General features: G+C 38.8%; 1 protein-coding gene across 1 annotated transcript in view; it reads left to right on the forward strand.

The window, feature by feature from the left end:
* Positions 1 to 27,361, forward strand: part of stxbp5l (syntaxin binding protein 5L) — a 43,791-nt gene that overhangs the window by 6,835 nt on the left and 9,595 nt on the right. Inside the window, exons 6-10 of the mRNA XM_088008360.1 lie at positions 628 to 831; positions 991 to 1,166; positions 1,436 to 1,561; positions 4,122 to 4,273; positions 26,717 to 26,821. Of these exons, the coding sequence (XP_087864486.1) occupies positions 628 to 831; positions 991 to 1,166; positions 1,436 to 1,561; positions 4,122 to 4,273; positions 26,717 to 26,821 (763 nt within the window). The remainder of the gene's footprint in view (positions 1 to 627; positions 832 to 990; positions 1,167 to 1,435; positions 1,562 to 4,121; positions 4,274 to 26,716; positions 26,822 to 27,361) is intronic.

Below are 27,361 nucleotides of genomic sequence, written 5' to 3' on the forward strand. Positions count from 1 at the left end.
AATTAAATTTTTATTTCTCATCCAACAGAATAAAAATAGCTGTGCTACAGATCTAAAGAGAGCAATTTACAAAAATATTGGTGAATCATTAACTTGGGGAAGTTTGGTTAGTTCTGAAGCGGGAGCTGCTAAAGTGACTTTAGGGGTGGCAATTTGTGGTGTTGAAATATAAAATGAGATTTTAAGATTTACATCTGTTGACAGATTTCTCAATTGTTCAGAAAAATAACAGTTTTTTTTCTTTTTGTTCAGACATGCTGATGGGTCAATAAAATTTTGGGATGCATCTGCATGTAAGTCCCTTCTCTAATAATCTTCCTGAAATATTGTTTAGAGATCATCTCAGGTTCTTTGTGACACACCACAATCCAATAAGCAATACGAGTTCCCCCAATGCGTCACTTCCCTTTTGCCACAGGCTTAAAAAAGAGGACACCAAAGCAAATTAATAGCACTCTCATGATAGGAGAAGCTGCACAGCTAATTAGGCACATTGCCTAGAGTCATATCAAAGCTATTAGCAGAAACAGACATAAAATAGCATATGAAAATGGGGTCTTACCAAAGAGAAAAGAAATATTCAGTGTATTCCTGTTCTTCAAATTTGTTTCAAAAGTCACACTGCAGATGTTGTACAAGCTGAAGACCTCCAAAGTGTTTGAGAAGCCAAAGCCAGGTGAGGGCCGGGCTGCTGAGCTGGGGGAGGAAGACCCTTTTGCTGTTCAGATGGTTAGCTGGTGCCCTCATAGTCGCATCTTCTGTGTGGTCGGCATCTCGGCTCACATTATTCTGTATCGCTTCAGCAAATATGATGCCAACACTCAGATAGTGGTGAGTAGAACTAAGAATCTGAACCAGCATGATCGCAAACTGATTATCTGGTGCCCTGCATAAATGTTAAGTCTGAAGCGCTGGAATCACCGGCTCTGCGGTCGCCGTAGCTGCAGGTTTGTGGATTCATTCATCTTTCTGCACCACTGTCGTTTCTAGTCCTTAGAAGTGCGCTTGCAGTGTGAGCCGGAGGATATTATCACTCCATCTGAGAATGAAAACAATCCCTGCTTCTCAGAGCCAGGCTCCCACTCACCCCAACCCCACCACCCATACCCGGTTAGCCCTGGCAGCAGGACACCAGACGGTGCTAGAGACAGCATCCCCTGCCTCAAGTAAGAGCTCAGCTCACACACTGCAAACACAAAACATCAGGTAATTCCTGACTTGTGTAAGAAAATACTTACTAAAAAAAGACCAGTTAAAAATAAAGTGCATTTTTTTCAGTGTATTTTTTTTTCAGCATGCAAGGACATAATTGAAGCTAGAAACAACAAAAGTTTTAATAGCAGATATAAACACCTAACTGTTGAGTGCAATTCCCTTCCTTCTTTCTGTGCTGGGTACCTAACCAACCTGCCTCTCTCCTTTGTATGTGTTTTAGAGTAAAGGACAAAATGGTCCGGGTCCCTCCTGGCTATCAGTCAGACTTGGTCATCCAGCTGCTGTGGGTGGATGGTGAGCCACCACAGCAAATCACCAGTCTGGACCTCAATTCTGCATATGGGCTGTAAGTTTGTCTGCTGGTCTATCTGTGCAACTGATATTTTGTGGACTGAGTAAATCTACTATCCACGGACAAATAGAGTCCTTGCAAGAAGTTTGTGTAGACTTGGCAATAGCTTGAATGTTATAATATTAGAAATTTGCTGGTTTGTTTGAACTCTTTGTTTGAGCAGAAAAGACATACAGTCTACAACATGAGTGATTTTAGAAGCAAGTGCCTAAGTTAGAATGTGTTTTGGATTGTTTCTTATTCAAAAGGGGTCAACGTGATGCATACTGATTAAAATATTCACTCCCACACTAAATGTTCAGATGAATGCCTTTTCAAGTTGCAGTGGACCAGTTAGTTTTTATTTGCATCACAAATATTTCTTCATCCATCCATCATGCTAGTAGAGAGACCCTCACGTCCCTCTCCTTAGCCACTTGGGCCAGCTCCTCTGTGGGAATCCCAAGGTGTTCCCAGAGAGCAGTTCCTCCAGGATGCCCTGGGTTTTCTTGCAGATGACTGCAAGTTAGACTACATTAACATTTAAATACCTCTATAACTTGTTGTTTTTCCAATCCTATAGTTTTATTCTTATGATGGATGGCATGGTTTACTTTTCAGGGGCTGAAACAAAACAATTGTTTCTTAGTTTCGAATTCTGCCAAGAAGGGAACATTTAGCTAAGGCTAAATCCTAAACCTAGAGTAAATGCATTCTATTCCAAGCACACATGGTGTTGTGTATGCATAGTCCTGCCCATCTGTCTGGTTGTTTCTGTCCTTTCTTTGGGCCAGTTTCAGCACATAAAAGCAGGTTTTTATGTATTCTGGTTATATAAGGTTGTATGAGGTTCCAAAGGGCATAAAATAAACATTAACAGAAACGGCTAGCACATTTAAGCATTCAGGAACTGTTTGTTAAGCAATGACCTAGCAATGTTAATTATGCAGCATGCTGTTCTGACAGACATTGAAGATAGGTTTGGATATGAAAACGTATATGTACTTCTGCTGTCATTGATTAGGATAATGCAAGTGTCCTTAATTGTAAAAACTGAAGTTTATAAAATAATTTGCATCATTTTTAAAATTATATTTAAAAAAAACATATTTGGGAGCATTGCTCTAATATAAAATAAAATAAAATAATGTGGATGTGAATATGCAGCAACTGCACACCTCTTTCCTGTTTCCTTTAAAGAATGCTTAATTGCTTTTCTTTGAAAAGAACCTCTGCTATCAAAATCAGTAAAGTCACAGCTCGGTTTAAAAAGCCCAGTGAAGGCCATTGCATTTTTGTTTGAATTTCTCATTTGAAGCTTTCCATAATTTAAAATAGCTGCCAGAGATTTATTTATTTTCTTGTCTTTAGCTGGCTTTTTCCATGAATGCAAACTCTCCTTCTTAGACGTACACAAAAAAAGAGTATATCTTTAGCTTTCTAGATTAAATATTTTTAGCTTTGCGTTAATTGAAGTAGTGAAAGGCTAAATATAATTTACTTGACTTCCAAAAACAAATTAGTTTCTTTGTTGTAGACAATTGTTTTATAAATGAAAGAAGTTTTAAACAGTATTGATGATATTAGTCCTGTTTTTGTGGGACTGCTTGCTTCTTCTGTAAACTTCCTTTTATATTGTTTGACATTCCTGTTATTCCTTTAAAAACCACCATATAACTTTATTCAGTTTATTTATACAGCACAGAGTCAAAAAATGTCTTCTCAAAGCATTTTACAGGGGAAAAAGTGTACTTGAGTCATCAACTGATAAGCAGTATTTTCTTTGTGGAACAAATAAAGATTGAGTGAAACCCAGAAGCACTGGGCCATCAGTACTGTCTATAGAAGGCAAAGAAAAGAAATGAACAAATGTGACAGCAATAATAACTGCAGTTAATGCCTTAAAGAGGAGCACACAGTAACACTGTAAAAAATGGTTAATGAGTCCTCCAATAGCCTAAAGTTATAGCAGGATAACTAAGAAGATACCACAGGGAAACCTAAGCCAAACTAACTGATTTATTTATTTTTTTTTAAGTTTGAAGCCTACTTTTAAAAGTGTGCCTGACAAAAAAAAAATGTCCACAAGGGACAAGCCTAAAAACTGAAAGGTTCCTACTTAAAATATATGGGTTTTGAGTCCCATAAACTTGTGAATGGATACGAGCAAGAATTATTTTTATTTTATTTATTTTTTACCTTTTCAAAAGTATTACGTGTCCCTACTATAGAAAAATGAAAAATATTGTCTCATCCTGCATGTTACAAGGACAAAGTTCAGCTATCGAGTTTCTCCTGCTCAGTCATGCCTGATGCTCCAGAGCCGGGGTGTAACAGGTGGCTGTGAATCTTCTGGGAAATCGGGCATTAATATTGAAATCACAGCAGCGCCAGCGGTGTGCGATAAAGACGGGCTTTTGTTGTCAGTAATTGCATCAAAATGTCACAGATAATTTCCCAGTGTTTGGAAGTCCTCCATGTTCCACCTTTTGTCAGTGAGAGAAACCTTGTCAAATAGGCTAAAGCATGAATATGTCTTTGATTTTGTGGTTCCTTTGTGTGTTTGTGCATCCAGATTGGCGTTTGGGAACTGTAACGGTCTTGCAGTGGTTGACTACTTACAAAAAACTGTTATATTGTGCATTTCGACACTGGATCTATACGGAGCCACCGATCCCTATCAGCGCCTTACTCGTTCCCCCCGTAGGAACAGGCAGTCCACCTCAGGTAGCACACACAAGCACATCTGTCTTGCTATGTAAACCTGCCCATTGATGCACTTACCAGGCACCTAAACAATTAACTGTCAACAAAGCGATCCAGCACTCTGTCTTTCTGTCTCAATTTTCTAAGTTTCTGTCCTCTCTATTTTTCTTCTATTGCTTTTACTTTTTTTTTTACATTTATCTAAATTGTTTCTGTTAACATTTAAAATGCTTGAAGGTGCTAGCATGCAAAGCTAACTCATTTTAGATTAATATATAAATGTGCTTTGTTTTATTCCCAGTAAATTTCACAGCTCATTTGACTAAGCTCTAGTGATGAAAGCAGAAATGTGTGACCTCCTGTAACTAATCTATCCTAACCTAAACCTCTATGTTTTCTCACTTTTTCTTATATTTGTTACACAGTTCACATTTTATAAAGGATATTAACATCAGGCATTTGTCGATAGCAAGTTCCTCTCCCATGCTAACTAAAATGAATAAAATCAATGCCATGTAGAATCATTTTCAATAAAAAATACTATTGAAAAGTTAATTTCAAATTACTAAGCAAAACACATTTTATAGATTATTTACACAGACTGATGTTTTCAAGCCTTTATTTCTGCTAATTATGATTTATTTTTTTTGCATTCAGCTAATAAGACATTTTATAGAAAAGAAGGTTAGGATATGACATCAGACTAATAAAAACATTAATACATTAAAGTGGGGCTGATGAAAAGTGTTTAATACCGCCTTCAAGCTTATTTTCATCAGATGTTGTTAATCTGACAAAAAAAGATTCATTGAAAAGCTCATAATAATGCAGAAACCTAAATGCCTTCACAGTACGCCCCAAAACACTTCTGCTTTGAATTATTTTACAATGGCATATTTCACAATTGATTAAAAAACTACAAAATCAGCCTCTATCAAACAATACTGCTCTTCTTTACCTCTTTCCTTCTTTCCTGTCACACACTGCAAACAAAAACACTTACCACATTGTTATGAGGTGCATGTTAACAAGTTATGTGTCATCTAACATTGACATTTAATATGCATGTTGTCATTTGGTCTGTTTGCTCTGTTTTAAGTCCTGCTTGAGCATAGATCTGTAGTCAAAAGCCACAGAGGTCTTTTTGTACTTCCTAACCCCCGCCTCCCTTTTCTCTGCTCCCTACGTCGGCTGGCGATGGCCTCTGAACCCAGTTATTCATACCTTAATGCGTTGTAGCAATTTTCAACATTCAGAACGTATTGTGAAGAATAAGTCCTGACCTTAAACTAGCCTTAGTTTCAAACTGTCCAGCAATTTAATATGTATCTAAGTAGAAACAAATAGTATGAGACAATGTGCATGTTGTTAGAAACTGAACTGAGGAGAGTAAAAAAAAAAACAAAAAAAAAACATAGAAGATATTTGAAGTCTTAGGATCCAATTTAAATTGACTTTGGCAAAAATCTTTATGAATTGATTTAGAATCGAGAAAAAACATCCAGATTTTGTTTGTAGTGGATACAAAGGGTTTTCAGTTCTGAAGTCATTACAAAGTGAATATCAACGGAATAAAAAAAAATGTATATATCAAAATGTTAGTCGCCATAATGACCAGCTGTTCCTGTAGCTCAACTGTCTTTATTAAAGTTATGTTCTGTCTTTCACAACACATTTTTAGCTGTTCCCACCACTCATATATATATCTGTAAAATAGACTGTAAGCATTAATATTATGCAAATTGCAATTCCGATGCTTTGATCTGTTTTACTGAGCCAAAAAGCTTTAATGCTTTTTGAGTTCTTTCAGTGTGATAACCTTGAGTATCAAAATGTAAAACGTGCTCAAATTGCTTTTATTTTAAATGTATAAAAATATGTTTTTCTCCTGCTGCTAAAACAATGGAACTGTATAATTATGTTTACTGCTAAAAATAACTCTTTCATGTTGTTTTATACACACAGATTGAAACCAAAAATATAAACTTGTCATTCTTGTCTTTATAGAATAATACTTGGAGTACAAGCTAATATTTGCTGGCTAATCAGTTGCAGGCTACAAGACAGTCAGCTGATTAAGAAACAGTTTGACTGAATTAAATTATTACTAAAACAAAAGGGAAACAAAAGTATTCTGTAAAAGACTTATTGCTAGTTATCACAAATGCTTGATGGCAGTTTTGACAAAAGATGGCACAACTGTCATTGGTTATATAGTGCTTTTTCCCTAATAAATAAAAGTGTTAATTAAAAACCATGTTTTGTATTTACTCAGGTGAACTTTCTGATATCAAAAGTAGATAATATAATTAAATTAAAAATGTAAATGTCAAAAAAAAGCAAAAAACATCAAATAAAGTTGGAAAGGAGAAAACACTTTCTTACTGCACTGTGTATTCAACAATAACAATCCCAAGGAATACACTTGGAAACTGTGCATCTAGTTTGAAATATTGCTTTTAAATTAAGTACTTTATGTTGCTACTTTATTAATTAACTGGAGTTACCTTGTCATTACTGAGGTAAAGTTTAGCCACAAAGTGCAATGTTTTTATTTACAAAGCAATTAGTTTCCGCAACAAGAGATTTATTTTATGTCTGGCTCTCAGTAATGATATCTCTCCTGCTAACACAGTGGTTTTTGAGCAAATTACCTATCAGCATCAGCATTTCTGGAGTTTGCTGGAGCCGCCGGTATATCTTGTCTGTCCTCCCCTGACACTAACTCAGTTGCTGCTTGCTCTCACTTTCTTTTCCACTCTAAGCCTGTGTGTTCTTCTCTCCCCCCCCCCTCCTCCCTCCCTTCCTCCTCCCTGCCTTTCTCCCTAAAAATATGTTTTCTCCCTCTTGACATCACTCCTTTATCTTCTCTCCTTCTGCCATTTCTCACCCTACTCGCAATGCTATCACTCACTCGCTCTCTTCCCTCCCTCCTATCTCATGTCTTGTCTTGAATCTCTTCCCACATCTCTTCCTCCTCTCCCCTTCATCCCCTCTCCTCCTCCTCCTGCCCCCTCCTCCTCCACCTATTGGTGACTCTGTGGCTGCTGATGTGGGCATGTGGGGCCTGCCTGACAGAGCATTGCATGCGCGGCCTGTCTAACTTTTATTCAGATTCAAAGAAAAGGATCCGTACATCCTATCAGAGTAAGTCGGGCCTTCCTACAGTAAAGGCTGGCGTGAAAGAACTCTGTGAATGTGTGTGAGTGGAGGGGGTTGGCTGGGTGGGTGAGTCTCTAATAGGTTTTTTGTGGAGAGGACAGACATAGGAACAGATTTGGACACATTCCGAAGCAACAAGTTGAAGAAATAGTCTAAAACCTATTTTTCAGCATAATAGCAAATCTGAAAAAAAATTGTGCCATGTGACTTTCAAAGGCATTCCTGGGCCTTGAATCTTTTGTGACATTATCGGCACAAACTTCAATGCGTTTTGTTGAGGGATTTATCTGATAGACCCGGACAAAACGGTGCATAATTGTGATCTCGAAAGAAAATGTAATTTGTGTTTCAATAAAAATCTGAAAAGTGTGGTATGCATTTGTATTCGCCCCCAAGAACCATAGCTTGGAGAATCAGATTCTTATAGCTTTTCACCTCCAGACACTGACCAGAATTTTTTCTGCCATGGTTTTTCAAAAATTCAATTCTTGTGTATTTCTTGTAGCTTTCGTTCGACACTGACTTTCTTTTTATCCTCTCTAACACATAGGCCAGATATGAGTGCATAAGTTACTATATTGATTCCTCCAGAGCCCCAAGGAAGTCTCTTCTGCTTCTTTGAATAATAATATCCTTGCCTAGCCAATCAGTTTTGATGGACAAACATGTCTCTATAGGCCTTAAAGTTGTGCTTTTTCCTTTCCATTTTTAGAAAATTGACTTAACTTTGACAGAAGATTTCCAAAACTTTGAATATTGGTTTATAAGCCAATCACTGATTAGTTTACTTCTGGAATCTGCTGGTTGCACTTACTTTTATTTTGGGATGTCAGAGTAAAGGAGGCTCAGTGCAAATGCATGCCACATTTTAGATTTTTATGTCTGAAAATTTTTGGAAACGTTACACTTAAGCCCAAAATTATTCTAAAAAATTATACTCCCTAAAGTCTTTAAGTTAACCCATATGGTCAGTTTGACTAGAAGTCATATTATGTGGGAATCCTGCCAGAGTCTCCAGCTGAAGCTGATCAAACCTAAGTAGTCATTAAGAAGAGTGTAAATCATTTTTGAAATGCCATTTTTAATAAGCTCTAAAGAAAAACTGAAATTGTTGTTTTCCAACTTTTGCTTTATTATCTTTTGAGATATATCTGTTTAATTTAACATCAGGCTCCATGTTTTTGATTAAAGGAAAATAACTTTGGGCTTAATTGTGTGTTTACATTCCACTTGACAAAGGTATGTTACTCTCTGTTGCTCTATCACATAAAATCCTAATGAAATACATTGAGGGTTTTCGTTGCAACAAGCCAAATGGGAAACCTGTTAAGGAGTAGGAATCTTTGTGAAAGCCACTGCAGAGGACTACTTCAGTTTCAGTCATGTCTAAATTATGTTCTTTGCAGGAAAGAGAGAAAGAAAAAGTCTTGAGTTTAGCAAGAGCAAATTATAAATATTCTAGGCTTCAAGTGATGTATATTTTAACTACATTAAACTTTGAAACTTGAATTGTTCCTGCACTGGATTGAAATTTATGTGTATGATTTATTCTTTGTGGGATACAGTTTGACATAAATTCTTGATCTATCCAATAAAAATGTTTTACTGAAACCTTTCAGTCGAACTGTCTGTCAAGTCTTTAGACATTCACTGAGACAAAATTAGAAACCAGACGGTTTGTTAGAACTTTTGACTGAGTGGGAAATAATTTAATTATTGGAAATTTGTGACGACTCAGTGAGGCTTTTAATGAGCCCACAGCGAATGCATATCACACAGCAAACATTGACAGTGAGATCAGGGTGTAGTTATGTGAGCAGATGTGGTTTGTTTTGATTTTTTTTTTTTTTTTTGAAAGAGAAATGACTGCATTTTGACCTGTGCTTGCTGCATGCAATCAGATTTTGATTGGACTTGTGTTTGGTTTGTGTTTTGTTTGTTTGTCTGGGTCACTTTAAAGTGTGATTTGCACTACATGCTATATAAACTAAATTATGTTCATATTTACATCCCGGAGTAATTTTTTTGCGCCAAAAGTAGTTCCCTATTTTAATCAGACTGTAGTGCAGGTCACACTGACAATCAGCCACTCTGATCCTTGTGGAGAAAATGTAGTCCCCGTTAACATAAAATTAAAGTTTCAACCAGCACTAAAAAAACTTGATTTTAATGTCATTTATTTATTGACAATAATTATATTCAATAAGTACTTTTATATTTATTGGCATCACTGATAAGGAGGTGTAGACCTATACACATTGGAAAATTTGTAGAAAAATTCAACTTTTAGACGAGGTAAAGTGTATTTGTATAGCATACTTCAGCAACAAGTCAATCCAATGTGCTTTAAGCTGATTTATTTAAAGGGGGGGAAAATCCCACATTAAGAAATAATTGGTTTTAACAAAAGCACAGCAACATTATTGTCTCCCTGCTGTTAAGGCTTAATTGTTACCTCCTAGTGTCCTCTACTGTCTGTAACCCAGGTTAAAATAGCCTCTTCATAAAAATAATAGGAAATTAGATAAATAGGAAATAAATGAATAGGAAAATAAATAGGGAATTAATCGATCTTAAAATTGTTATTCTCTTATTCTGAAGGGTCGCATTTATGTGTAACCCACGTGACTAGCTTCAGCCAATCGGGTTACTACGTTCTCTGACGTGAGAGAAAGCAAGCAGAGAGCGTAAAGCAAGCAGAGAGCACAGAAGCAAACGGGATTGTGCTGAAAAGAAAAGACGGATAAGAGAAATGGACCACTCGTAGCTGATTTGCTGTTTAAGACGAGTTTGTGTTTTTATTTCTTGAGAAGGAGCTTTTCGCATATTTTTTTCTCTCACCCTGACTGCGTTCGGGATCATTTTTTGTGTTGTGGAACTGGACTTGGTGAGTTGAAAGTGTATTTTGTTTCTTTTGTTTTCTTTTTTTTTTAAGATAATGTATTTGTTAAACATTTATTTAACTTAAATGGAAAGCTGAAGCAGAGGCTGATCAGCGGAGGCGTTGGCTGTTGCTCTTGGTGCTAACAGCAAGCCAACTGAAAGTCAACAGGAGTAACAGCTGATCCGCTGAAGCTAACAGCTGCTCTTGTCAACAGAAATTCAACGGCTTATCAGCAGAGGAGCTAACTGTTGCTAACTGTCGCTCTTTGTTGGCAACAGGCTTTTTTTTTGTTGTTGTTTTGTTTTGTTTTCGTTCGGCTGGGATTTGGACTAAGGAGTCTCGGATCATCGCTGAATTGGATCTTCCTAAAGAGTCTCGGATCATCACTGAATCGGATCTTCCTAAAGAGTCTCGGATCATCGCTGAATTGGATCTTCCTAAGGAGAACGAGATGGCGAGCCAACCCTGGAGCTAAAGACCATCTAGTAGGAGCTACGCCTTCTGCTGGACATTGCCAACCCTGCAACTTGGTATGACCTGCCCATGTTGTCATGCGTATTAGCAGTGGGTCACTGAAACAGAATTAACTGTTGGATCATCGGAAGAAACAAGACATCAATCTGAAGCACAGTTGATCTGTCCTTTCTGAATTGTTCTGCTGTGTTGTCGTTTTGCTGTTATTGTTTTTTTTTTTTTCTCTTTTAACTCCTTAAGGGAAACACCAAAGAATTAAAAACAGATTAAACAGATTAAAACAAACTGTAAATTAAAATAGATAAATAGTATTAACTAGAACTTAAATAGAACTAAATAGTATTAACTAGAACCTAAATAGAACTATAACCTAGGTAAAATAAATAGTATCCTTAATTTAGATTTATAAAATACTCTGAAAGGAACTGGAAACTATTTTTCTTTTTTTGAATTTGTGTCATTGTGTGTTAATTGTGTAACATTGTTGTTGTTTATTCTTTTATTGTTCTTTAAACTAATAATAAGTCGGCTGTTTTAACTTAACTTTCTTTGGTCTGTGGTCATTAATTCAAACTACACTTCTCACTACTCCTGTAGCCGAACCTAGCTCTGGTCTTATTACAAATTTATTAACTGTAAACACATAGCGAGTGTTACAGAAAGTGGCGAGCCAGCCAGGAGTAGGAAATAGAAGCATAAAATTTATTTCTGACCCTGATCAAAAGCAATAATAATTATAATTAAAAAAAAGCCAAGTTCAGCAAGAATAGAAAATATGGAAATAGTCAACAGAGAAAACGTTAAGGTCCCAAACTCTGTCATTGTCAGCGGTATTGCCGATACGGAGGCTGACGAGGATGTCTTAGATTTCCTGAACAGGTATGGGAAGATAAGGAGAATCCTAAAATTAGATGACTCACAGTCCTCTTACCACCAAAATGCAATTGTGGAATATGAGAGTGGAACTGCCTTGACAGCACTTGAACCCCTACTCCCTTACATGTTTGAGAGCTCAACCAAAGTCTCTCATCAAATCAGAGCCCTGTCCAGTGAGTACGTGTCTGACGTCACAGACAGAGCCACCCACCGTTTTTTCTGTGAGTTGCAAGAAATTGCTAAATTAGGTGGAAAATCTTTTGAAGCTGTCCTGCATGAGCATCTGTCCAAATGCTCTCAATCAATCACAGGCAGCTCTGAGACACCTGAAACTGAGAGTTTTACTCTCGAAACACAAAGTGACTTAATGAACCCAGTTGCCAGACCAAACCAAGAAAATTACCAACCTTTTCAAAGTAAAAATGTAGAGCAGTCTAAAACTACTCTAAGCAGCTCTGACTCTGACTCAGTTAATCAACCTCGACTCAATCTAGCCTCCAACTTATCACAGAACCTTGTCACTCACCCTGAGGTGCAAAAAGTAATTGTAGAGCATATAGTACGAAGTGAAGCCCCATTCTCACAGGTGAGTGCCTCTTTTCATCTGAGGCAGTTTTCAGGCAAATTACCTTGTCCTAGTCACGAGGCTGATTTTGATACATGGCGCAACAGTGTTGAGCTCCTACTTAAGGATCCAGATGTATCTGTCTTGCAATGCTCAAGAAAGATTTTAGACAGTCTGATGCCACCTGCATCCAATGTAGTAAAACCCTTGGGCCCTACAGCATTACCATCAGCTTATCTTGAACTGTTAAATTCAGCTTTTGGCACAGTAGAAGATGGTGATGAGCTTTTTGCCAAATTTCTTAACACCTTCCAAGACCCTGGTGAAAAAACATCACATTACCTTCATCGCTTGCAGACAGTCCTCTCTAAAGCTTTGAGCAGAGGCGGAGCAGTCCCCACTGAAGCAGACCGACACCTTCTGCGTCAGTTCTGCCGTGGGTGTTGGGACAATGCCTTACTAGCAGAGCTCCAGCTTGAAAGAAAAAGAAATGACCCCCCTTCATTCACTGAGCTGCTGTTGCAGTTGAGAATTGAAGAAGACAAGCATAGTGCAAAAGAGAGTAGAATGAAAAAACACTTTGCTGCTACTAGACCAAAAGTAGCCTCCCACACTATTACTGCAACTTCTGACCTTTTGGAACCCACAGTGCAAGACAATCTCACTGAGATGCAAACCCAGATAACCCAGATGCAGAGTCAGCTGACAAGATTGAAACCCCAAAAGGTAGTTCAACCTGTGGTCCCCCAAAATGATCTGATCGCAGAACTAAAAGCACAAATTACTGAGCTGCAGAGTCATTTGACTAAACTAAAAACACCAAATTCCATTAAGAAAAATGCTAGTGCACCTAAAGCTAAGACACAAACTAAGCCTAGAACACCTGAACAAACCACGACAGTCCAAACTGTAAAGAGTAGGCCGAAGCCTTGGTATTGCTTTCGATGTGGCGAAGATGGCCATATTGTTTCAGCTTGCTCCAATGAATCAAATCCGTCCCTTGTAGCTGATAAGAGGAAGCAGTTAAAAGCAAAGCAGTTACTTTGGGACGAACAGAACAAACAAACACAGTCTTTAAACTAGAGGAGGCTCTCATTGCGGGACAAATGAGTGCTGTTAGCGAAACCAGTCCCACTAAGCATTCAAGAAAAAACAGAAAACGGTTCCATCACAACAAATCAGCCAAAGTGAAGTTACCCAAAGGCCTAGTTGGAGCCAAATACACTTCTGAGGTGCTAATTAATGGACAGGCTTGTAATTGCCTTCTTGACACCGGCTCACAAGTGACAACCGTATCACAGTCGTTTTATGACAGCTATCTCTCACATTTGGAGATCCATTCCATACACGACCTTCTTGAAGTTGAAGCCGCAAATGGTCAGAATATTCCATATTCAGGCTATATTTGTATTGATATCACATTTCCAAAAAACAGTTTTGGACATGAATTTATCGTGTCTTCTCTTGCGTTGGTTGTTCCCAACACGCGCTCCAATGTCCAATCTTCTCTCTTGATTGGTACTAATACTCTTGATCTTCTCTTTGAAAGTTTTTCTCTCACTAACACAGATTCCAGTACCCTTCCTTATAATTACAGAGTGGTGCTGAGCGTGTTACAAAAGAGACACAGGCAGAAAGAGACCAGCAATCTTGGTCTTGTCAGACTGTCAGGAAATGAGCCTGAAATCATTTCTGCAGGCCAAAGTAAAGTCTTGGAGGGGTCAGTTCATGTGAATGTTGACACTCCAGATAAGTGGATTGTAGTTGAGTCCCCCAATACATCTTCCTTACCAGGTGGTGTTTTGGTCACTAACTGTTTACTAACCCTTCCTGAGAACCGATCGCAAAAACTTCCTGTGGTCCTGCGAAATGAAAGTAAACATGACATAGCAATTCCTAGAAACAGCGTCATTGCTGAAATTCATGCTATGCAGGAGATTTTGTCCCATTCTCATATCTCTGATGACTCAAACCAAATTTCTAGTCCACAGCCTGCTGAGCTTAATTTAAACTTTGCAGATTCCCCAGTCCCTGCTGAATGGAAAGAGCGAATTATGCAGAAGTTGAATGCTATGCCAGAGGTTTTTGCGCAGCATGATACTGATTTTGGATGTACTAATAAAGTAAAGCACCAGATCAAACTGAGCGATCAGACCTCTTTTAAACACAGGCCTCGCCCAATACGACCGCAAGACGTCGATGCTGTACGACGTCATTTGCAGGAACTGTTAGAGGCAGGGGTAATCCGTGAATCTGAGTCAGCTTTTTCCTCACCCATTGTGGTAGTAAGGAAGAAAAATGGAGATGTACGACTTTGCGTCGATTATCGAAAGCTAAACCAGAACACAATCAAAGATGCTTATGCACTTCCTAACCTGGAAGAAACTTTTTCAGCCCTTAGTGGGTCGAAATGGTTTTCGGTCCTGGACCTCAAAAGTGGTTATTACCAGGTGGAAGTTGAGGAGGCAGATAAGCACAAGACAGCTTTTGTGTGCCCACTGGGATTTTTCGAGTTCAACCGTATGCCGCAGGGTGTAACTAATGCTCCCAGCACGTTTCAACGGCTGATGGAGAGGTGTATGGGCGATATAAACCTTAAGGAAGTCTTGGTCTTTTTGGACGACCTTATAGTTTTTTCAGAAACCCTTGAACAACATGAAACACGTCTTCTCAATGTGCTCAATCGTCTCCAAGAATATGGTCTAAAACTATCACTTGAGAAGTGTAAGTTTTTCCAGACATCTGTGAGGTATTTGGGGCACATAGTCTCTCAGCGCGGTGTTGAAACAGACCCTGAAAAGGTTGCTGCTTTAACAACTTGGCCAAGTCCTACAAACCTAAAAGAACTCCGTTCCTTCCTAGGTTTTGCAGGGTATTATAGACGGTTTATTAAAGATTTCTCTAAAATCGCTAAACCCCTTACTAACTTAACTGCAGGATATCCCCCTCTGCGGAAGAAAAGTAGCTTTCGGCTAAACCGTGACCAGTATTTTCAGCCAAAATCTCCTTTTGGGGAGAGATGGACAGAGAGCTGTCAACGAGCATTTGAAACAATAATACACAAACTAACTACTGCTCCAGTGTTGGGCTTTGCCGATCCCAAGTTGCAGTATGTGTTGCATACAGATGCCAGTACAACTGGACTAGGGGCAGCTCTGTATCAGGAGCAAGAGGGAGAGATGCGTGTTATTGCATACGCGAGCAGAGGCTTATCGAGAAGCGAAAGCCGGTACCCTGCTCACAAACTTGAGTTTCTTGCCCTCAAGTGGGTGGTAACAGAAAAGTTTTGTGACTACTTGTATGGCAGTCCTTTCACAGTGATAACTGACAGCAATCCTCTAACTTATATTTTAACCACCGCTAAGTTAGATGCAACAAGTTATCGCTGGTTATCTGCTTTATCGTCATTTGAGTTTCAGCTTCGGTATAGAGCTGGAAAACAGAATACGGATGCAGATGGTTTGTCTCGCCGTCCACATCCTGAACCAGTAAATGATCTTGTCTCCCTGAAAGAACAGGAGCGAATCCGCCAATTTGTGCAACATCACTTACCTGGCACAGATCCTTTCACTCATATTCCTTCTCATGCTGTAAATGCAATCTGTGAAAAACATCTAGTATTTCAGTCTTTTGATGCAGATCTTTATGATCTTACCTGTCCCCTTGTAACATCTCTGTCTATGACTGCTAACGCGGTCCCTGACAGTTTTGATCAGTGCAGCGTCTTTCCTGTCATCCCAAGCATGTCAGAAGAAGAATTGAGTCAAAGTCAAAGAAGCGATCCTGCTATCAATGAAATCATACATCAGCTGGAAACAGGTGAAACACCATCTCCTGAGCTCCGAAAAGAAATTCCACAACTTTCCATCTTTCTGCGTGAGCTGAACAAACTTGAGCTGCAGAATGGGATTTTGTACAGAAAAAGGCAAGTAGGTGAAGAAATCCAGTATCAACTTATTCTCCCTGAAAGCCTCAGATCTATTGTGTTGAAAAGCCTCCATGATGACATGGGTCATCTTGGCTTTGACCGAACCCTTGATTTGATCCGAACCAGATTTTTCTGGCCAAAAATGGCCTCAGATATTGATCAAAAAATCAAAACCTGTAGCCGGTGTGTTTGCAGAAAGACCCTGCCAGAGAAGGCAGCGCCTCTAGTAAACATTCAAGTAACCAGACCTCTCGAGTTACTGTGCATTGACTTTTTGACAATCGAACCAGATCGCAGCAATACTAAAGATGTCCTTGTTATCACTGATTTCTTTACAAAGTATGCTGTAGCAATTCCTACACCGAATCAAAAGGCTCGTACTGTAGCCAAAGCCCTGTGGGAAAACTTTATCATCCACTATGGCTTCCCAGAAAAATTGCACAGCGATCAAGGTGCAGACTTTGAATCAAAAACTATTAAAGAGCTATGTAACCTAGCCGGAATACAGAAAGTCAGAACATCACCCTACCACCCCAGGGGAAACCCAGTAGAGAGGTTTAATAGAACCTTATTAAATATGCTAGGTACACTCAGCGATGAGAACAAAAAACATTGGCGTGACTTTGTGAAGCCCCTTGTACATGCGTACAACTGTACCAAACATGAAAGTACTGGGTTTACACCATACGAGTTAATGTTTGGTAGGCAGCCTAGATTACCCATAGACCTTGCTTTTAATGTTACTTTGAGTCATCGCCAGCAACAGTCCCACTCGCAGTATGTCCAAGCTCTAAAATCTCACCTTCAAGAGAGTTACCAACTGGCTAGTAAAAATGCTGCTAAAGTGGCTGAACGGAACAAAATCAGATATGACCGACATGTAACCGAATCTGTCTTGAATGTTGGTGATCGTGTGTTGGTAAGGAATGTTAGGATTAGGGGTAAACACAAGTTATCAGACAGGTGGGAATCCGTTGTCCATGTAGTTGTAAATCAAAAGGACAACTTACCTGTATATACAGTTAAACCTGAGAACCAGGATGGTCCGATCAGAACTCTCCACAGAGACCTTTTGTTACCTTGCGGGTTCTTGCCAGCTGTCCCTGAAAATCCTGCTGTGGTCTGGGAGAAACCCAGCCGCCCAAACACACGCCAATACCACACCACTGATCATGATGAACCTGAAATTGAGTGCAACTCAGAGGAGGAAGACAACTATCCTTTGTACAACACTCCCGGCCCTCTGCAAGAAATTTCTAGAGTGGTTGAGGAATACAAGGTTGTCTTTCCTTCTAAAAATTATCTGAGACCTGCTGTTGAGCAGCCTAAATCAGACCATACTCATGTCCCAGAACATAATACATTACCTGATAATGTTCCAGCGGACAACAATATAAAGAAAATGGACAACTTACCTGAAATGGACAACTCGGTGGAAACACTGAGTGTATCTGAACCTAAAATAGTCAGGTTACCAGAAACTCACCCTGATGAGATGGACAATGCTTCAAACCTTAGTCAAGCTAATGCTGCGGAAATGACTCAGACTGAAGTGAATGAGATTGAACCTTTGACCAATGAGGACAAAGGACATGATCCTGAGACAGAGCAAGCTGCTAAAAGACCTTCTCGACAGAAAACAAAACCAAAATTCTTAACCTACCCGAAATTAGGGAACCCTCTTATCAGTGTAGTTCAATCCCTGTTCCAAAGTTTAAGTGAAGCTGTCACAAGTTCTATTGAAATCCCTGAGATCCAGTTAGTTTAACTTGGATAGTATGCAAAGGGACTTGCATAGATTTAAGTGGGGAGGGTGTAACCCAGGTTAAAATAGCCTCTTCATAAAAATAATAGGAAATTAGATAAATAGGAAATAAATGAATAGGAAAATAAATAGGGAATTAATCGATCTTAAAATTGTTATTCTCTTATTCTGAAGGGTCGCATTTATGTGTAACCCACGTGACTAGCTTCAGCCAATCGGGTTACTACGTTCTCTGACGTGAGAGAAAGCAAGCAGAGAGCGTAAAGCAAGCAGAGAGCACAGAAGCAAACGGGATTGTGCTGAAAAGAAAAGACGGATAAGAGAAATGGACCACTCGTAGCTGATTTGCTGTTTAAGACGAGTTTGTGTTTTTATTTCTTGAGAAGGAGCTTTTCGCATATTTTTTTCTCTCACCCTGACTGCGTTCGGGATCATTTTTTGTGTTGTGGAACTGGACTTGGTGAGTTGAAAGTGTATTTTGTTTCTTTTGTTTTCTTTTTTTTTTAAGATAATGTATTTGTTAAACATTTATTTAACTTAAATGGAAAGCTGAAGCAGAGGCTGATCAGCGGAGGCGTTGGCTGTTGCTCTTGGTGCTAACAGCAAGCCAACTGAAAGTCAACAGGAGTAACAGCTGATCCGCTGAAGCTAACAGCTGCTCTTGTCAACAGAAATTCAACGGCTTATCAGCAGAGGAGCTAACTGTTGCTAACTGTCGCTCTTTGTTGGCAACAGGCTTTTTTTTTGTTGTTGTTTTGTTTTGTTTTCGTTCGGCTGGGATTTGGACTAAGGAGTCTCGGATCATCGCTGAATTGGATCTTCCTAAAGAGTCTCGGATCATCACTGAATCGGATCTTCCTAAAGAGTCTCGGATCATCGCTGAATTGGATCTTCCTAAGGAGAACGAGATGGCGAGCCAACCCTGGAGCTAAAGACCATCTAGTAGGAGCTACGCCTTCTGCTGGACATTGCCAACCCTGCAACTTGGTATGACCTGCCCATGTTGTCATGCGTATTAGCAGTGGGTCACTGAAACAGAATTAACTGTTGGATCATCGGAAGAAACAAGACATCAATCTGAAGCACAGTTGATCTGTCCTTTCTGAATTGTTCTGCTGTGTTGTCGTTTTGCTGTTATTGTTTTTTTTTTTTTCTCTTTTAACTCCTTAAGGGAAACACCAAAGAATTAAAAACAGATTAAACAGATTAAAACAAACTGTAAATTAAAATAGATAAATAGTATTAACTAGAACTTAAATAGAACTAAATAGTATTAACTAGAACCTAAATAGAACTATAACCTAGGTAAAATAAATAGTATCCTTAATTTAGATTTATAAAATACTCTGAAAGGAACTGGAAACTATTTTTCTTTTTTTGAATTTGTGTCATTGTGTGTTAATTGTGTAACATTGTTGTTGTTTATTCTTTTATTGTTCTTTAAACTAATAATAAGTCGGCTGTTTTAACTTAACTTTCTTTGGTCTGTGGTCATTAATTCAAACTACACTTCTCACTACTCCTGTAGCCGAACCTAGCTCTGGTCTTATTACAAATTTATTAACTGTAAACACATAGCGAGTGTTACATGTCCACTCCACTTCATGGCGTAATTCCATCACCCACCCACAGAGACCTCTCTGAGGACAGCCACATGCAGCATAATTTCAAGTATCATGTTGGATATGCGCACCAACAGGGACAATAATAGTCAGTGTCAGAGGGTAGAGACAAACACACAGCAGATAATAAAAACAAAGAATCAGATCATAGTCAGAAAAAACCCCAACAAATCTTGTTTTTAAGAAATGCAGTGGGGAGAGAACAGCTGCTTTCACAGTGTGGAGCATTGATTTCTCAGAGGAAACAAGGATTCAGACACTGTATTCACATTCTGGTCCGAAATCACTTTGTTTTTTCTTGTAATTATTTTCTTGTTCTCTTCTGTGGAAACACTGAAACCAGTGCATTTTCAGCTCCTAAGGGATTGTATTGAAAGCTGTCCTTCTCTGAGGGGAATGCCATTGTTTAGCCAAGTTTAAAATAGTCAAAATAGGATGGATGCTTGTCTGCAGTGACTTGTGTGCACAGGGACAAACAGGTTTGTCAAGCCCTTGATACTTTGTAGAACCCGTTTCCCCAGGTCAGTGCGAAGTCTTCTCCCCGTGAGATTTCACAAAGTTGGAGCACACAGAGTCCGATACTGATGTGTTTTCACTATTTCTCTAGATCATCAAAAATCCCTGGTCCTCTCTGATGCTTACTTCTGTCCACTTGATTCCATTGGTTTTCTTTGGGATTTAGGCTTAAGGACTGTGATGTCAGTTGAGGAAAGTTAGACTTTCTGTGTTGGTTTGGTCATATATTTTGAACAGTTATCTTGTTGAACGATTGAGTGACAGTCTTGCTCTTTTTTTGCATGCCCTGGTGTTTCAGAGTTCATGAGGTGATGTGTTTAAACAGATGTTCCCAGGGTCTTTGGAAGAGATGCAGGCCCACAGCATCACAGCTCCTCCATTAATTGTGATACTAAAGTGCTTTCACACATATTCAACCTTTTTTTTTCAGATGCAACCCACTTGGAGCATTTTCAGAATAGATTATAGAGTAAAGCATTACAGAGTTAAGCAAATGTTTTAAGGTGAGGATGGATTGGACATCATTCAGATAAACGGTTGCATTCAAATCACAAAGTAGATATTTCTATAGCATTTCTATCCCTACATCTACAGTAGAGGTGCCAATAAATAAGTATAAATATCTCTTTTAAAAGTTTTGTGTGGCTGATACAAATTTGCTTTTTTAATGATTCATCTGTATCAATAAAATGGTTACAGAAAGTTTTGACTGAATGCGTGTCTTCTCTTCCTCCTCTTGGCTGTGATTGGCTGTGGCAGGCCTTACTGAACTCACTGACAACCAGCAGTCCATAGACATGGAAAGAAGCAAGTCGCCCACTTCAGGTAACCTACCCACACATGCCTACACACACACACACACGCAACACAGCTGGACTTGCATCTACCTAGTTCTTGCTCAAAGTTTGCATCTGTTTCATTGCTTGCACTTTGAAACTATGCTGGGTTGCTGTTGACTTTTAACTTGTATTACAGCCCTCGGCCACTTCACCCATCACATGAGCATCTTCACTTGATGAGCGTGGCAGCTGTTTAAAATGGCAGCTCACGTTCTGTGGGATTAGCTGGAAGTCTTTGATTAAAAAGTCACAAAGGTGATGGAAGTGGAGTAGAATATCTGATGTGTTTTTCCACAACCGCAGCTGTTATTTTCTTTCATTTCTTTAATCCAGCAGAATTATGTTTCCACAAAGGTAAGAAAGCAAAAAAGTCCCCCAATCATCTTTTCATCCTCTTTCTATGTGCATCTTTGACTTGTCATCTGAAGTTGATAGAGCATCTAGCAGCTGTGGTTATAATCACGTTTTTGAAGGTGGGCTGGTAAGGTCTCAGTTTATATAACCCTCTTTTTTCTTTGAGCTGTTTTAGTCCTATTTATACTGTATCATTTAAAAACTCTTCTGATCTCCTGTCTATTAAGTGTTTGCTGGCGTCTGAGAGGGAGCTGCTTGTTTTAGATTATACAGGATCTATGATGAAAGAGGTTTGCCTTCTGAAAGGTGTAATTGTGTAACGATCCATATATCCCAGCAGTCTGTGTATGCGTATAGGTGATGTTCTATTCATTATCTTGTCTCTTTCATTAGAAACATGACACCGTACAGAAAAGCAGGGTCAAACCACTGACGTGGGCTACTGAATGTTTTTGCGGTATGGATGTTTGATTAAAGTACTCGGTGGCTTGATTGCAGTTTGTTGAGTTTTTGCATGTTGGAGAGAAAAAAGGGGGTGCATTGTGGAGGTGCTTTTGTGTTGGTCATAGCGAGACATTTTACTTCAGGACTTAAAGGTCAGAATGGTTTTGTCAGTGGATGTGACTGTGGTAAAGAGACTAACAGGCTTGCTCATTTTGTTAAAACAGGACTTTCTTAACTTTAAATATTTGACCTGCCTTAACATTATGACCACTGATAGATAAATGAACATTATGAGTAACAGAAAACAAGATTCTGTGACTTAAAAGTATCAGACTTTGATACTTAGAAACATATTTATTGCTTTTCTTAGTTTCAAGTAATTGTTGTCAAACACAGGCAAAATGATGATGAGGAATATGAAGAAAATGCCTGATTGTAGGTGTCATTGAGAATGGAATCATATAAAATGGACTGATCAGCAGGGATGAGCATGAATATTAGGAAATATAATACAGAGTAATGTGATGCCACCCAATAAAGTGGTGTGTCATCAAAAAAATCTATTTTTGAGAGCCTGTTTCAGCAATGATGATGCTTCTATAATTTCTGTCACTGAGAAATCCTTTCTAATATTTGCCTTGATGGCCAATTTATTCCAGTCTGATTCTTCTTTTTGATGAGACAAGGAACAATTTAAGAATCTTTTCACATCTCAGGAAATTGCACTCAATTTCTGAGACCTTTCAACAGATAGTGGTTAATTTAAAACGTTGGCTGTCTGTGAGGTTATGTCCAGCAATTTCTTGGGAACCGCTAAGGAGAGTTGAGGATGTTTTGGACTGAAAATGTTACATCAACGAAATAAGAGAGAGTTGCAGTAAAATCTAGTTTGTTCTCCCAGATACAGGTTCGCCAAGGCGGACCTCTGTGTGACAGGATTGAGTCATTGTTTATCAAACATGTGAATGTGGATAACTTAAAGGTATCGTTATGTGTAGGTTGTCGATATATTTCACTTTGCAGAGAAATTAGACTTTTGGGAATTGTGCCATGATGGGAACCTTTTATTTCATTCTGAAAAAGCGTAGTGTTTTGACGACCAGCCATCAGGACCACAGCTGCTGCCCTCCTGCCCAGCTGCCAACACCTCATCTTTGCACCTGTCCAAACAGGTGATGACCCTGCTTGGCTTTGAGGCATGTTGTTTTGTTAGATTCTATCCTGACAGACCCCCACAGATCTGGGCCTTTAAATCACTTTAAAAGGGGCCACTCACCTGACACAATTTTCAGCGTCAAAACTTCAGCTTTTCTTCCCTCCGCTGTCCTCAGAAAGCCAAGGGTGCAGTTATCTCTGCAAGGCCTCTTTTTGGTAGTGCTCTGTTTTGGGGGGCAAGTGTGGTGTAAAGTTCTAGCTTATCTGATGTTGTGGCCGGTTCCAAAATGGCAGACCCTGAGGGGCTTACTCAGAAAGAACGAGCTGGCATCAACTCTGGCAGCTGTGGCTTGAGTGTTCAACTGGTCACCCACCAATTGGAAGGTTGTCGGCTCAGTACGGCCCGTTAAATTGTCCTTCATGCTTCAAAGTGTCTTCTGGCAAGACACTGAGCCCTGCATTACCCTAATATGCTCATCAGCATGTACGTGTGTGTATAATAAATAACAGTGCTGCATGTGGAGAATAAGAATATGAAGCAGTGTATGTTACAGGTTTACTGGGAAACGAACAGTAGTAGCACGTTGACAGTCATTAAAAAGGAAAACATTTGCCAATTGAAAGGTTGGCAGTTTGATCTCAGTCGGCCCACTCCACATCTCAGGGTGTCCAACTGGAACGAAGAAACTGGAATCTCTTGATTAGGGTATAATGCATAAATTAGACTATGAAATGTCTGCCCTTTCAGTTGTCTAGCAGATCAGAAGTGGTTAGGGAGAAACTTCTCTGTCAATTGACGGGTTGGTGGTCTTCTCGGTCTTCCCACTCCATGTACTGAGGTGTCCTTGGGCTAAGCTCCTAATCTGTTGGTTTGTGTGAAGTAGCAGGAGAAATCTCAGCGTCTGTTCTTCAATTTTCTAAAAAGGTGTTTTGCCAATTTTCAAATGTATTCTGTTTTTGTGTTTCGACATGTTTAAGTGGCTCGGATCATCAAACAAATTTCTGTCAATAATAATTGTAAATTGATGAGATTTATCTGAAAATCTAATTGCCACCTAAACTGTTAAAGAAGTGCTATGGTGCATTTAAGATAACTTGCAAATTTGAACTTTCTATGGAAGAATTTTGGCCCTTTTTTCTTTGATTGAGCCACATTGGAGTTGTTTTTAATGACAAACAGGCTGCTTAAGGTCTTTCAACAGCATGCTGTTTTCACATGTGTACTCACCAGCCTTGCCTTCTGTTGAGACCACAAGGACAAAATAACGTGTCTAGGACAAGATGTTCTTTTCTTTTGTGATACCACGTCTTTCACAGCTGTCTCGTCGTCTAGGTCACGGACATTCACTGTAACAACAGGCTTGTCATTGGTTAATGAAAAGAAGACATGATGTATGTATAGATGGATGAAAAGCACAGGTATATGTATGTAGGACATGACACTGCGTGAACATCTCTGATTCACATTTTGTCGATAGGAGAGCATACGCATAAAGCAGATAAAGACCATTTTATACCATTTCACCACAGGATGAAAATTAATATGATCACCTTAAGAATTATTTCCCCTGCATCTCCATACCTGTTGCAAATTAATTGAAGAATGATTAAAAAAAACACACAGAAACGTGTTATTGTTCCAGTGATATTAGACGGCACAGCTGTGCTCTGCTTGGCAGACTGAGAGTTCACGGCCTGTTTTCTCTGGATGAATACACACTGCCACTCTTCTTGGTGGCTATTAGATGCTACTTCTCTGCCCCTGGCAAACCAGGTTGCTGTGTCTACTCAAAGCCGTACACACTCTCAGACAGCTTATTAAGCAAGTCAGCAATTGTCCTTATTCACCCCATGTGTCGGTAACTCCAAGCGTAGTTGTAGATTTCTTCTTAACAAATCTTCATCTCTCTGTTCTGGCATTTTTCTTATCTTTCTGTTGCCTTAAGATGCAGTAATTGGCCTGTCCGCTGACTGCACATTGTCTCCCTCCACACCTTGTACATTATGCCTCTTCTTACTTCCAGGGGTCAGTGGTTTTGGAGTTATGTGTTACCTTTTTTCTTGTGAATTTCAAGCCACAAGTACCCATAGTAGGGTTTATAGCTGACCCTCAGTCAGTCTAATAAGATGAGACGTGGCTGATGGGAACTGGACCTAGAAGGATAAATTCAGCAGAAGTCCTTCAAACCTGAAACTTCCATGCAATTAATTGTGAGAAACCTCAGACCACTTAATAATAATAGAACAAAACAACTATGCAGAATTATATCAAAGTAAGATATTTTGCTGAAACTCAACAATCCAAGGAAAAAAAATTTCATTTTCCTCAAATATACACTGTTTCAAAGTTATAATAATTTTATTACCAAGAGAAAAACTTTGGAAAAGGATTAAAAAATAGAGTTTTGAGAAAATAAAGACTCTATCCATCGTTTCATGAGAATAAGTACATATTTTACTCCACCTGTAAGTCAATCATTGTATATCAGGGCACTCAGCCCTCCCTCCCTGTCACATTGACTCCATTTGAAGTGTGGCATAAATCAATGTCTCCATTTCCATAACAAAGATAAAAAAAATGCTAATTCAACATTTTTGTTTTCTTCTTTTAAACAGAAAATATATTTTAAGAGAAACATGGAGAGAAAAACACCATTATTTTATAATATAATATAGTTATACCATCAATATGGTATAACTATATTATATTAGTTAGATGCTTACTAATATAATCCCTGTCTATTGTGATGGATGGCAGAGACGGTTTGAATTTCTTCCTTCTCTCTCAGCATCCACGAAGCCTCCTGTTCAACTTCTGAGGGATTTGGGGTCAGAGGTCAGGCATTGTTTGAGCTTTCGAGATGCTAGCCAGCATCTCCCAGGTAGACAAAGCATACCTCGTTGCCATGGATACGTATCATAGTAGCTGTCCAAAAGTGGCACATCATCCAAAACCAGAGGGAATAATCGTCCAAACATACAACACCTGCACCAAAAATTTAACCAATGTTTGAAAAACAAAGCAGCACAAACATAACACAGCTGCTATCATGAGAGGCGCAAGTCATGTCAGTCCAGCCTTCATGCAAAATAAGTCAGTCCAGAGTATACCGGCTTCTCTGAATGTGAAAATACAAAATAAATAGACAATGAGACATTGTCATAACATCTTTGTATGGCGTGTTTTGAATTCTGTGTAGTAGTTTCTGGTTGGATCCTGGTCTAAAACTACTTTTCCATCATCTGTCTTACATTTTACTTTCAGTAGTTATAGTTGAATAAATGATAATTACTATGGTCAATGTGACGCTTACTGTATCAGCTGTACAAATCTTTGTCATTGTTTCCACAGGATCCAGTTAGTTATACTTTTTGCAGTCAAAATGACTTTAGATATCAGACTAACAAATATAAGTACAGCTGAGGAAAAGATGCATTGTTTATTAAATAACTTGGGCTAGAAACATGGCAATAATTGTTTGGTTTATTTTTAATGTTTGTGGATATAGCACTACGACGACTGTGTTAAAAATGTTTAAATATGTTTGTGCTATAGTTGGTTTATCACATAAAATATTTACATTAAAGTAGTGGTGTTATAAGTAGTTGTGGCTGGTGGTAGTTTTTGTTCTACTTGTGGTAGTATTGATAGTCCTTTCATTGTTATGCTGGGAGCAAATCAAGACTGCTGAGAGGTCAGCTGTTGGTGGAATAGAATATTTCCTAAATATCGCATTAATGCCTTTGTTTTTATACCTTCAGATATGATTCCTGTCTATTACCTGCAAAGTTTCTCTTCTCCCCAGTTCACCCAATGTGTTTGTCTCTCCCCTGATTCCCTCAAAAGTCTGTGTCTGTTCTGTTGGCTCTCCTGTTTCAGTTCATTACCCAACCTCCCTTCACAATGATCCACGCATCCTGCCAGAGCCTGTGGCCAGTCTGAGAGCCAGCCACTGCAGTCCAGTCTTTTACTTACTGGACAATGGTAAGATGAGGGATGACTCACGGATCTTGGCCTCTTCACGGACACCTGCTTGTGGTTTTTGTTCTGTGGCAAACCTGTAATACGTGAGGAAGATAGGATCATTAGTTTTAGGATGGTGGTTGTTTCAGTGTTCACCTTGCATGCTTGCTATGCTTCAACACTGTGAGCAGCCCTACTAACAGGATAGCAGAAATCGAATTATTTCAATTACCTTTGACATAATTAAACACTATTAGAGGATGAAAAATGGAGAAAAAAAATACAGTGAATCCCTTCAGAAGTACAGATTCCCCTTGAACTTTTGAACATTTGGCACTTTACATTCACAAACTGCAAAATATTTTATAGAATTTTGTATGATTATCAGCGCAAAGTAGCACATAATTATGAAGCAGAATAAAAAAAAATGCATTTTTTCATTTCATTTGTTTACTAAAAGGAAAAACAAAGAATGTAATGTGCATTTATATTCTCTGCCTTGTTAGACCATTAATCAGAGAAGCAGCAAAGTGTCATGTGGTAGGTGTGTATGAGCTGCAG

This window comes from Poecilia mexicana, unplaced genomic scaffold (genome assembly GCF_051168715.1).
Source record: "Poecilia mexicana isolate PSO_F unplaced genomic scaffold, ASM5116871v1 scaffold_2, whole genome shotgun sequence".
Lineage (NCBI taxonomy): Eukaryota > Metazoa > Chordata > Actinopteri > Cyprinodontiformes > Poeciliidae > Poecilia > Poecilia mexicana.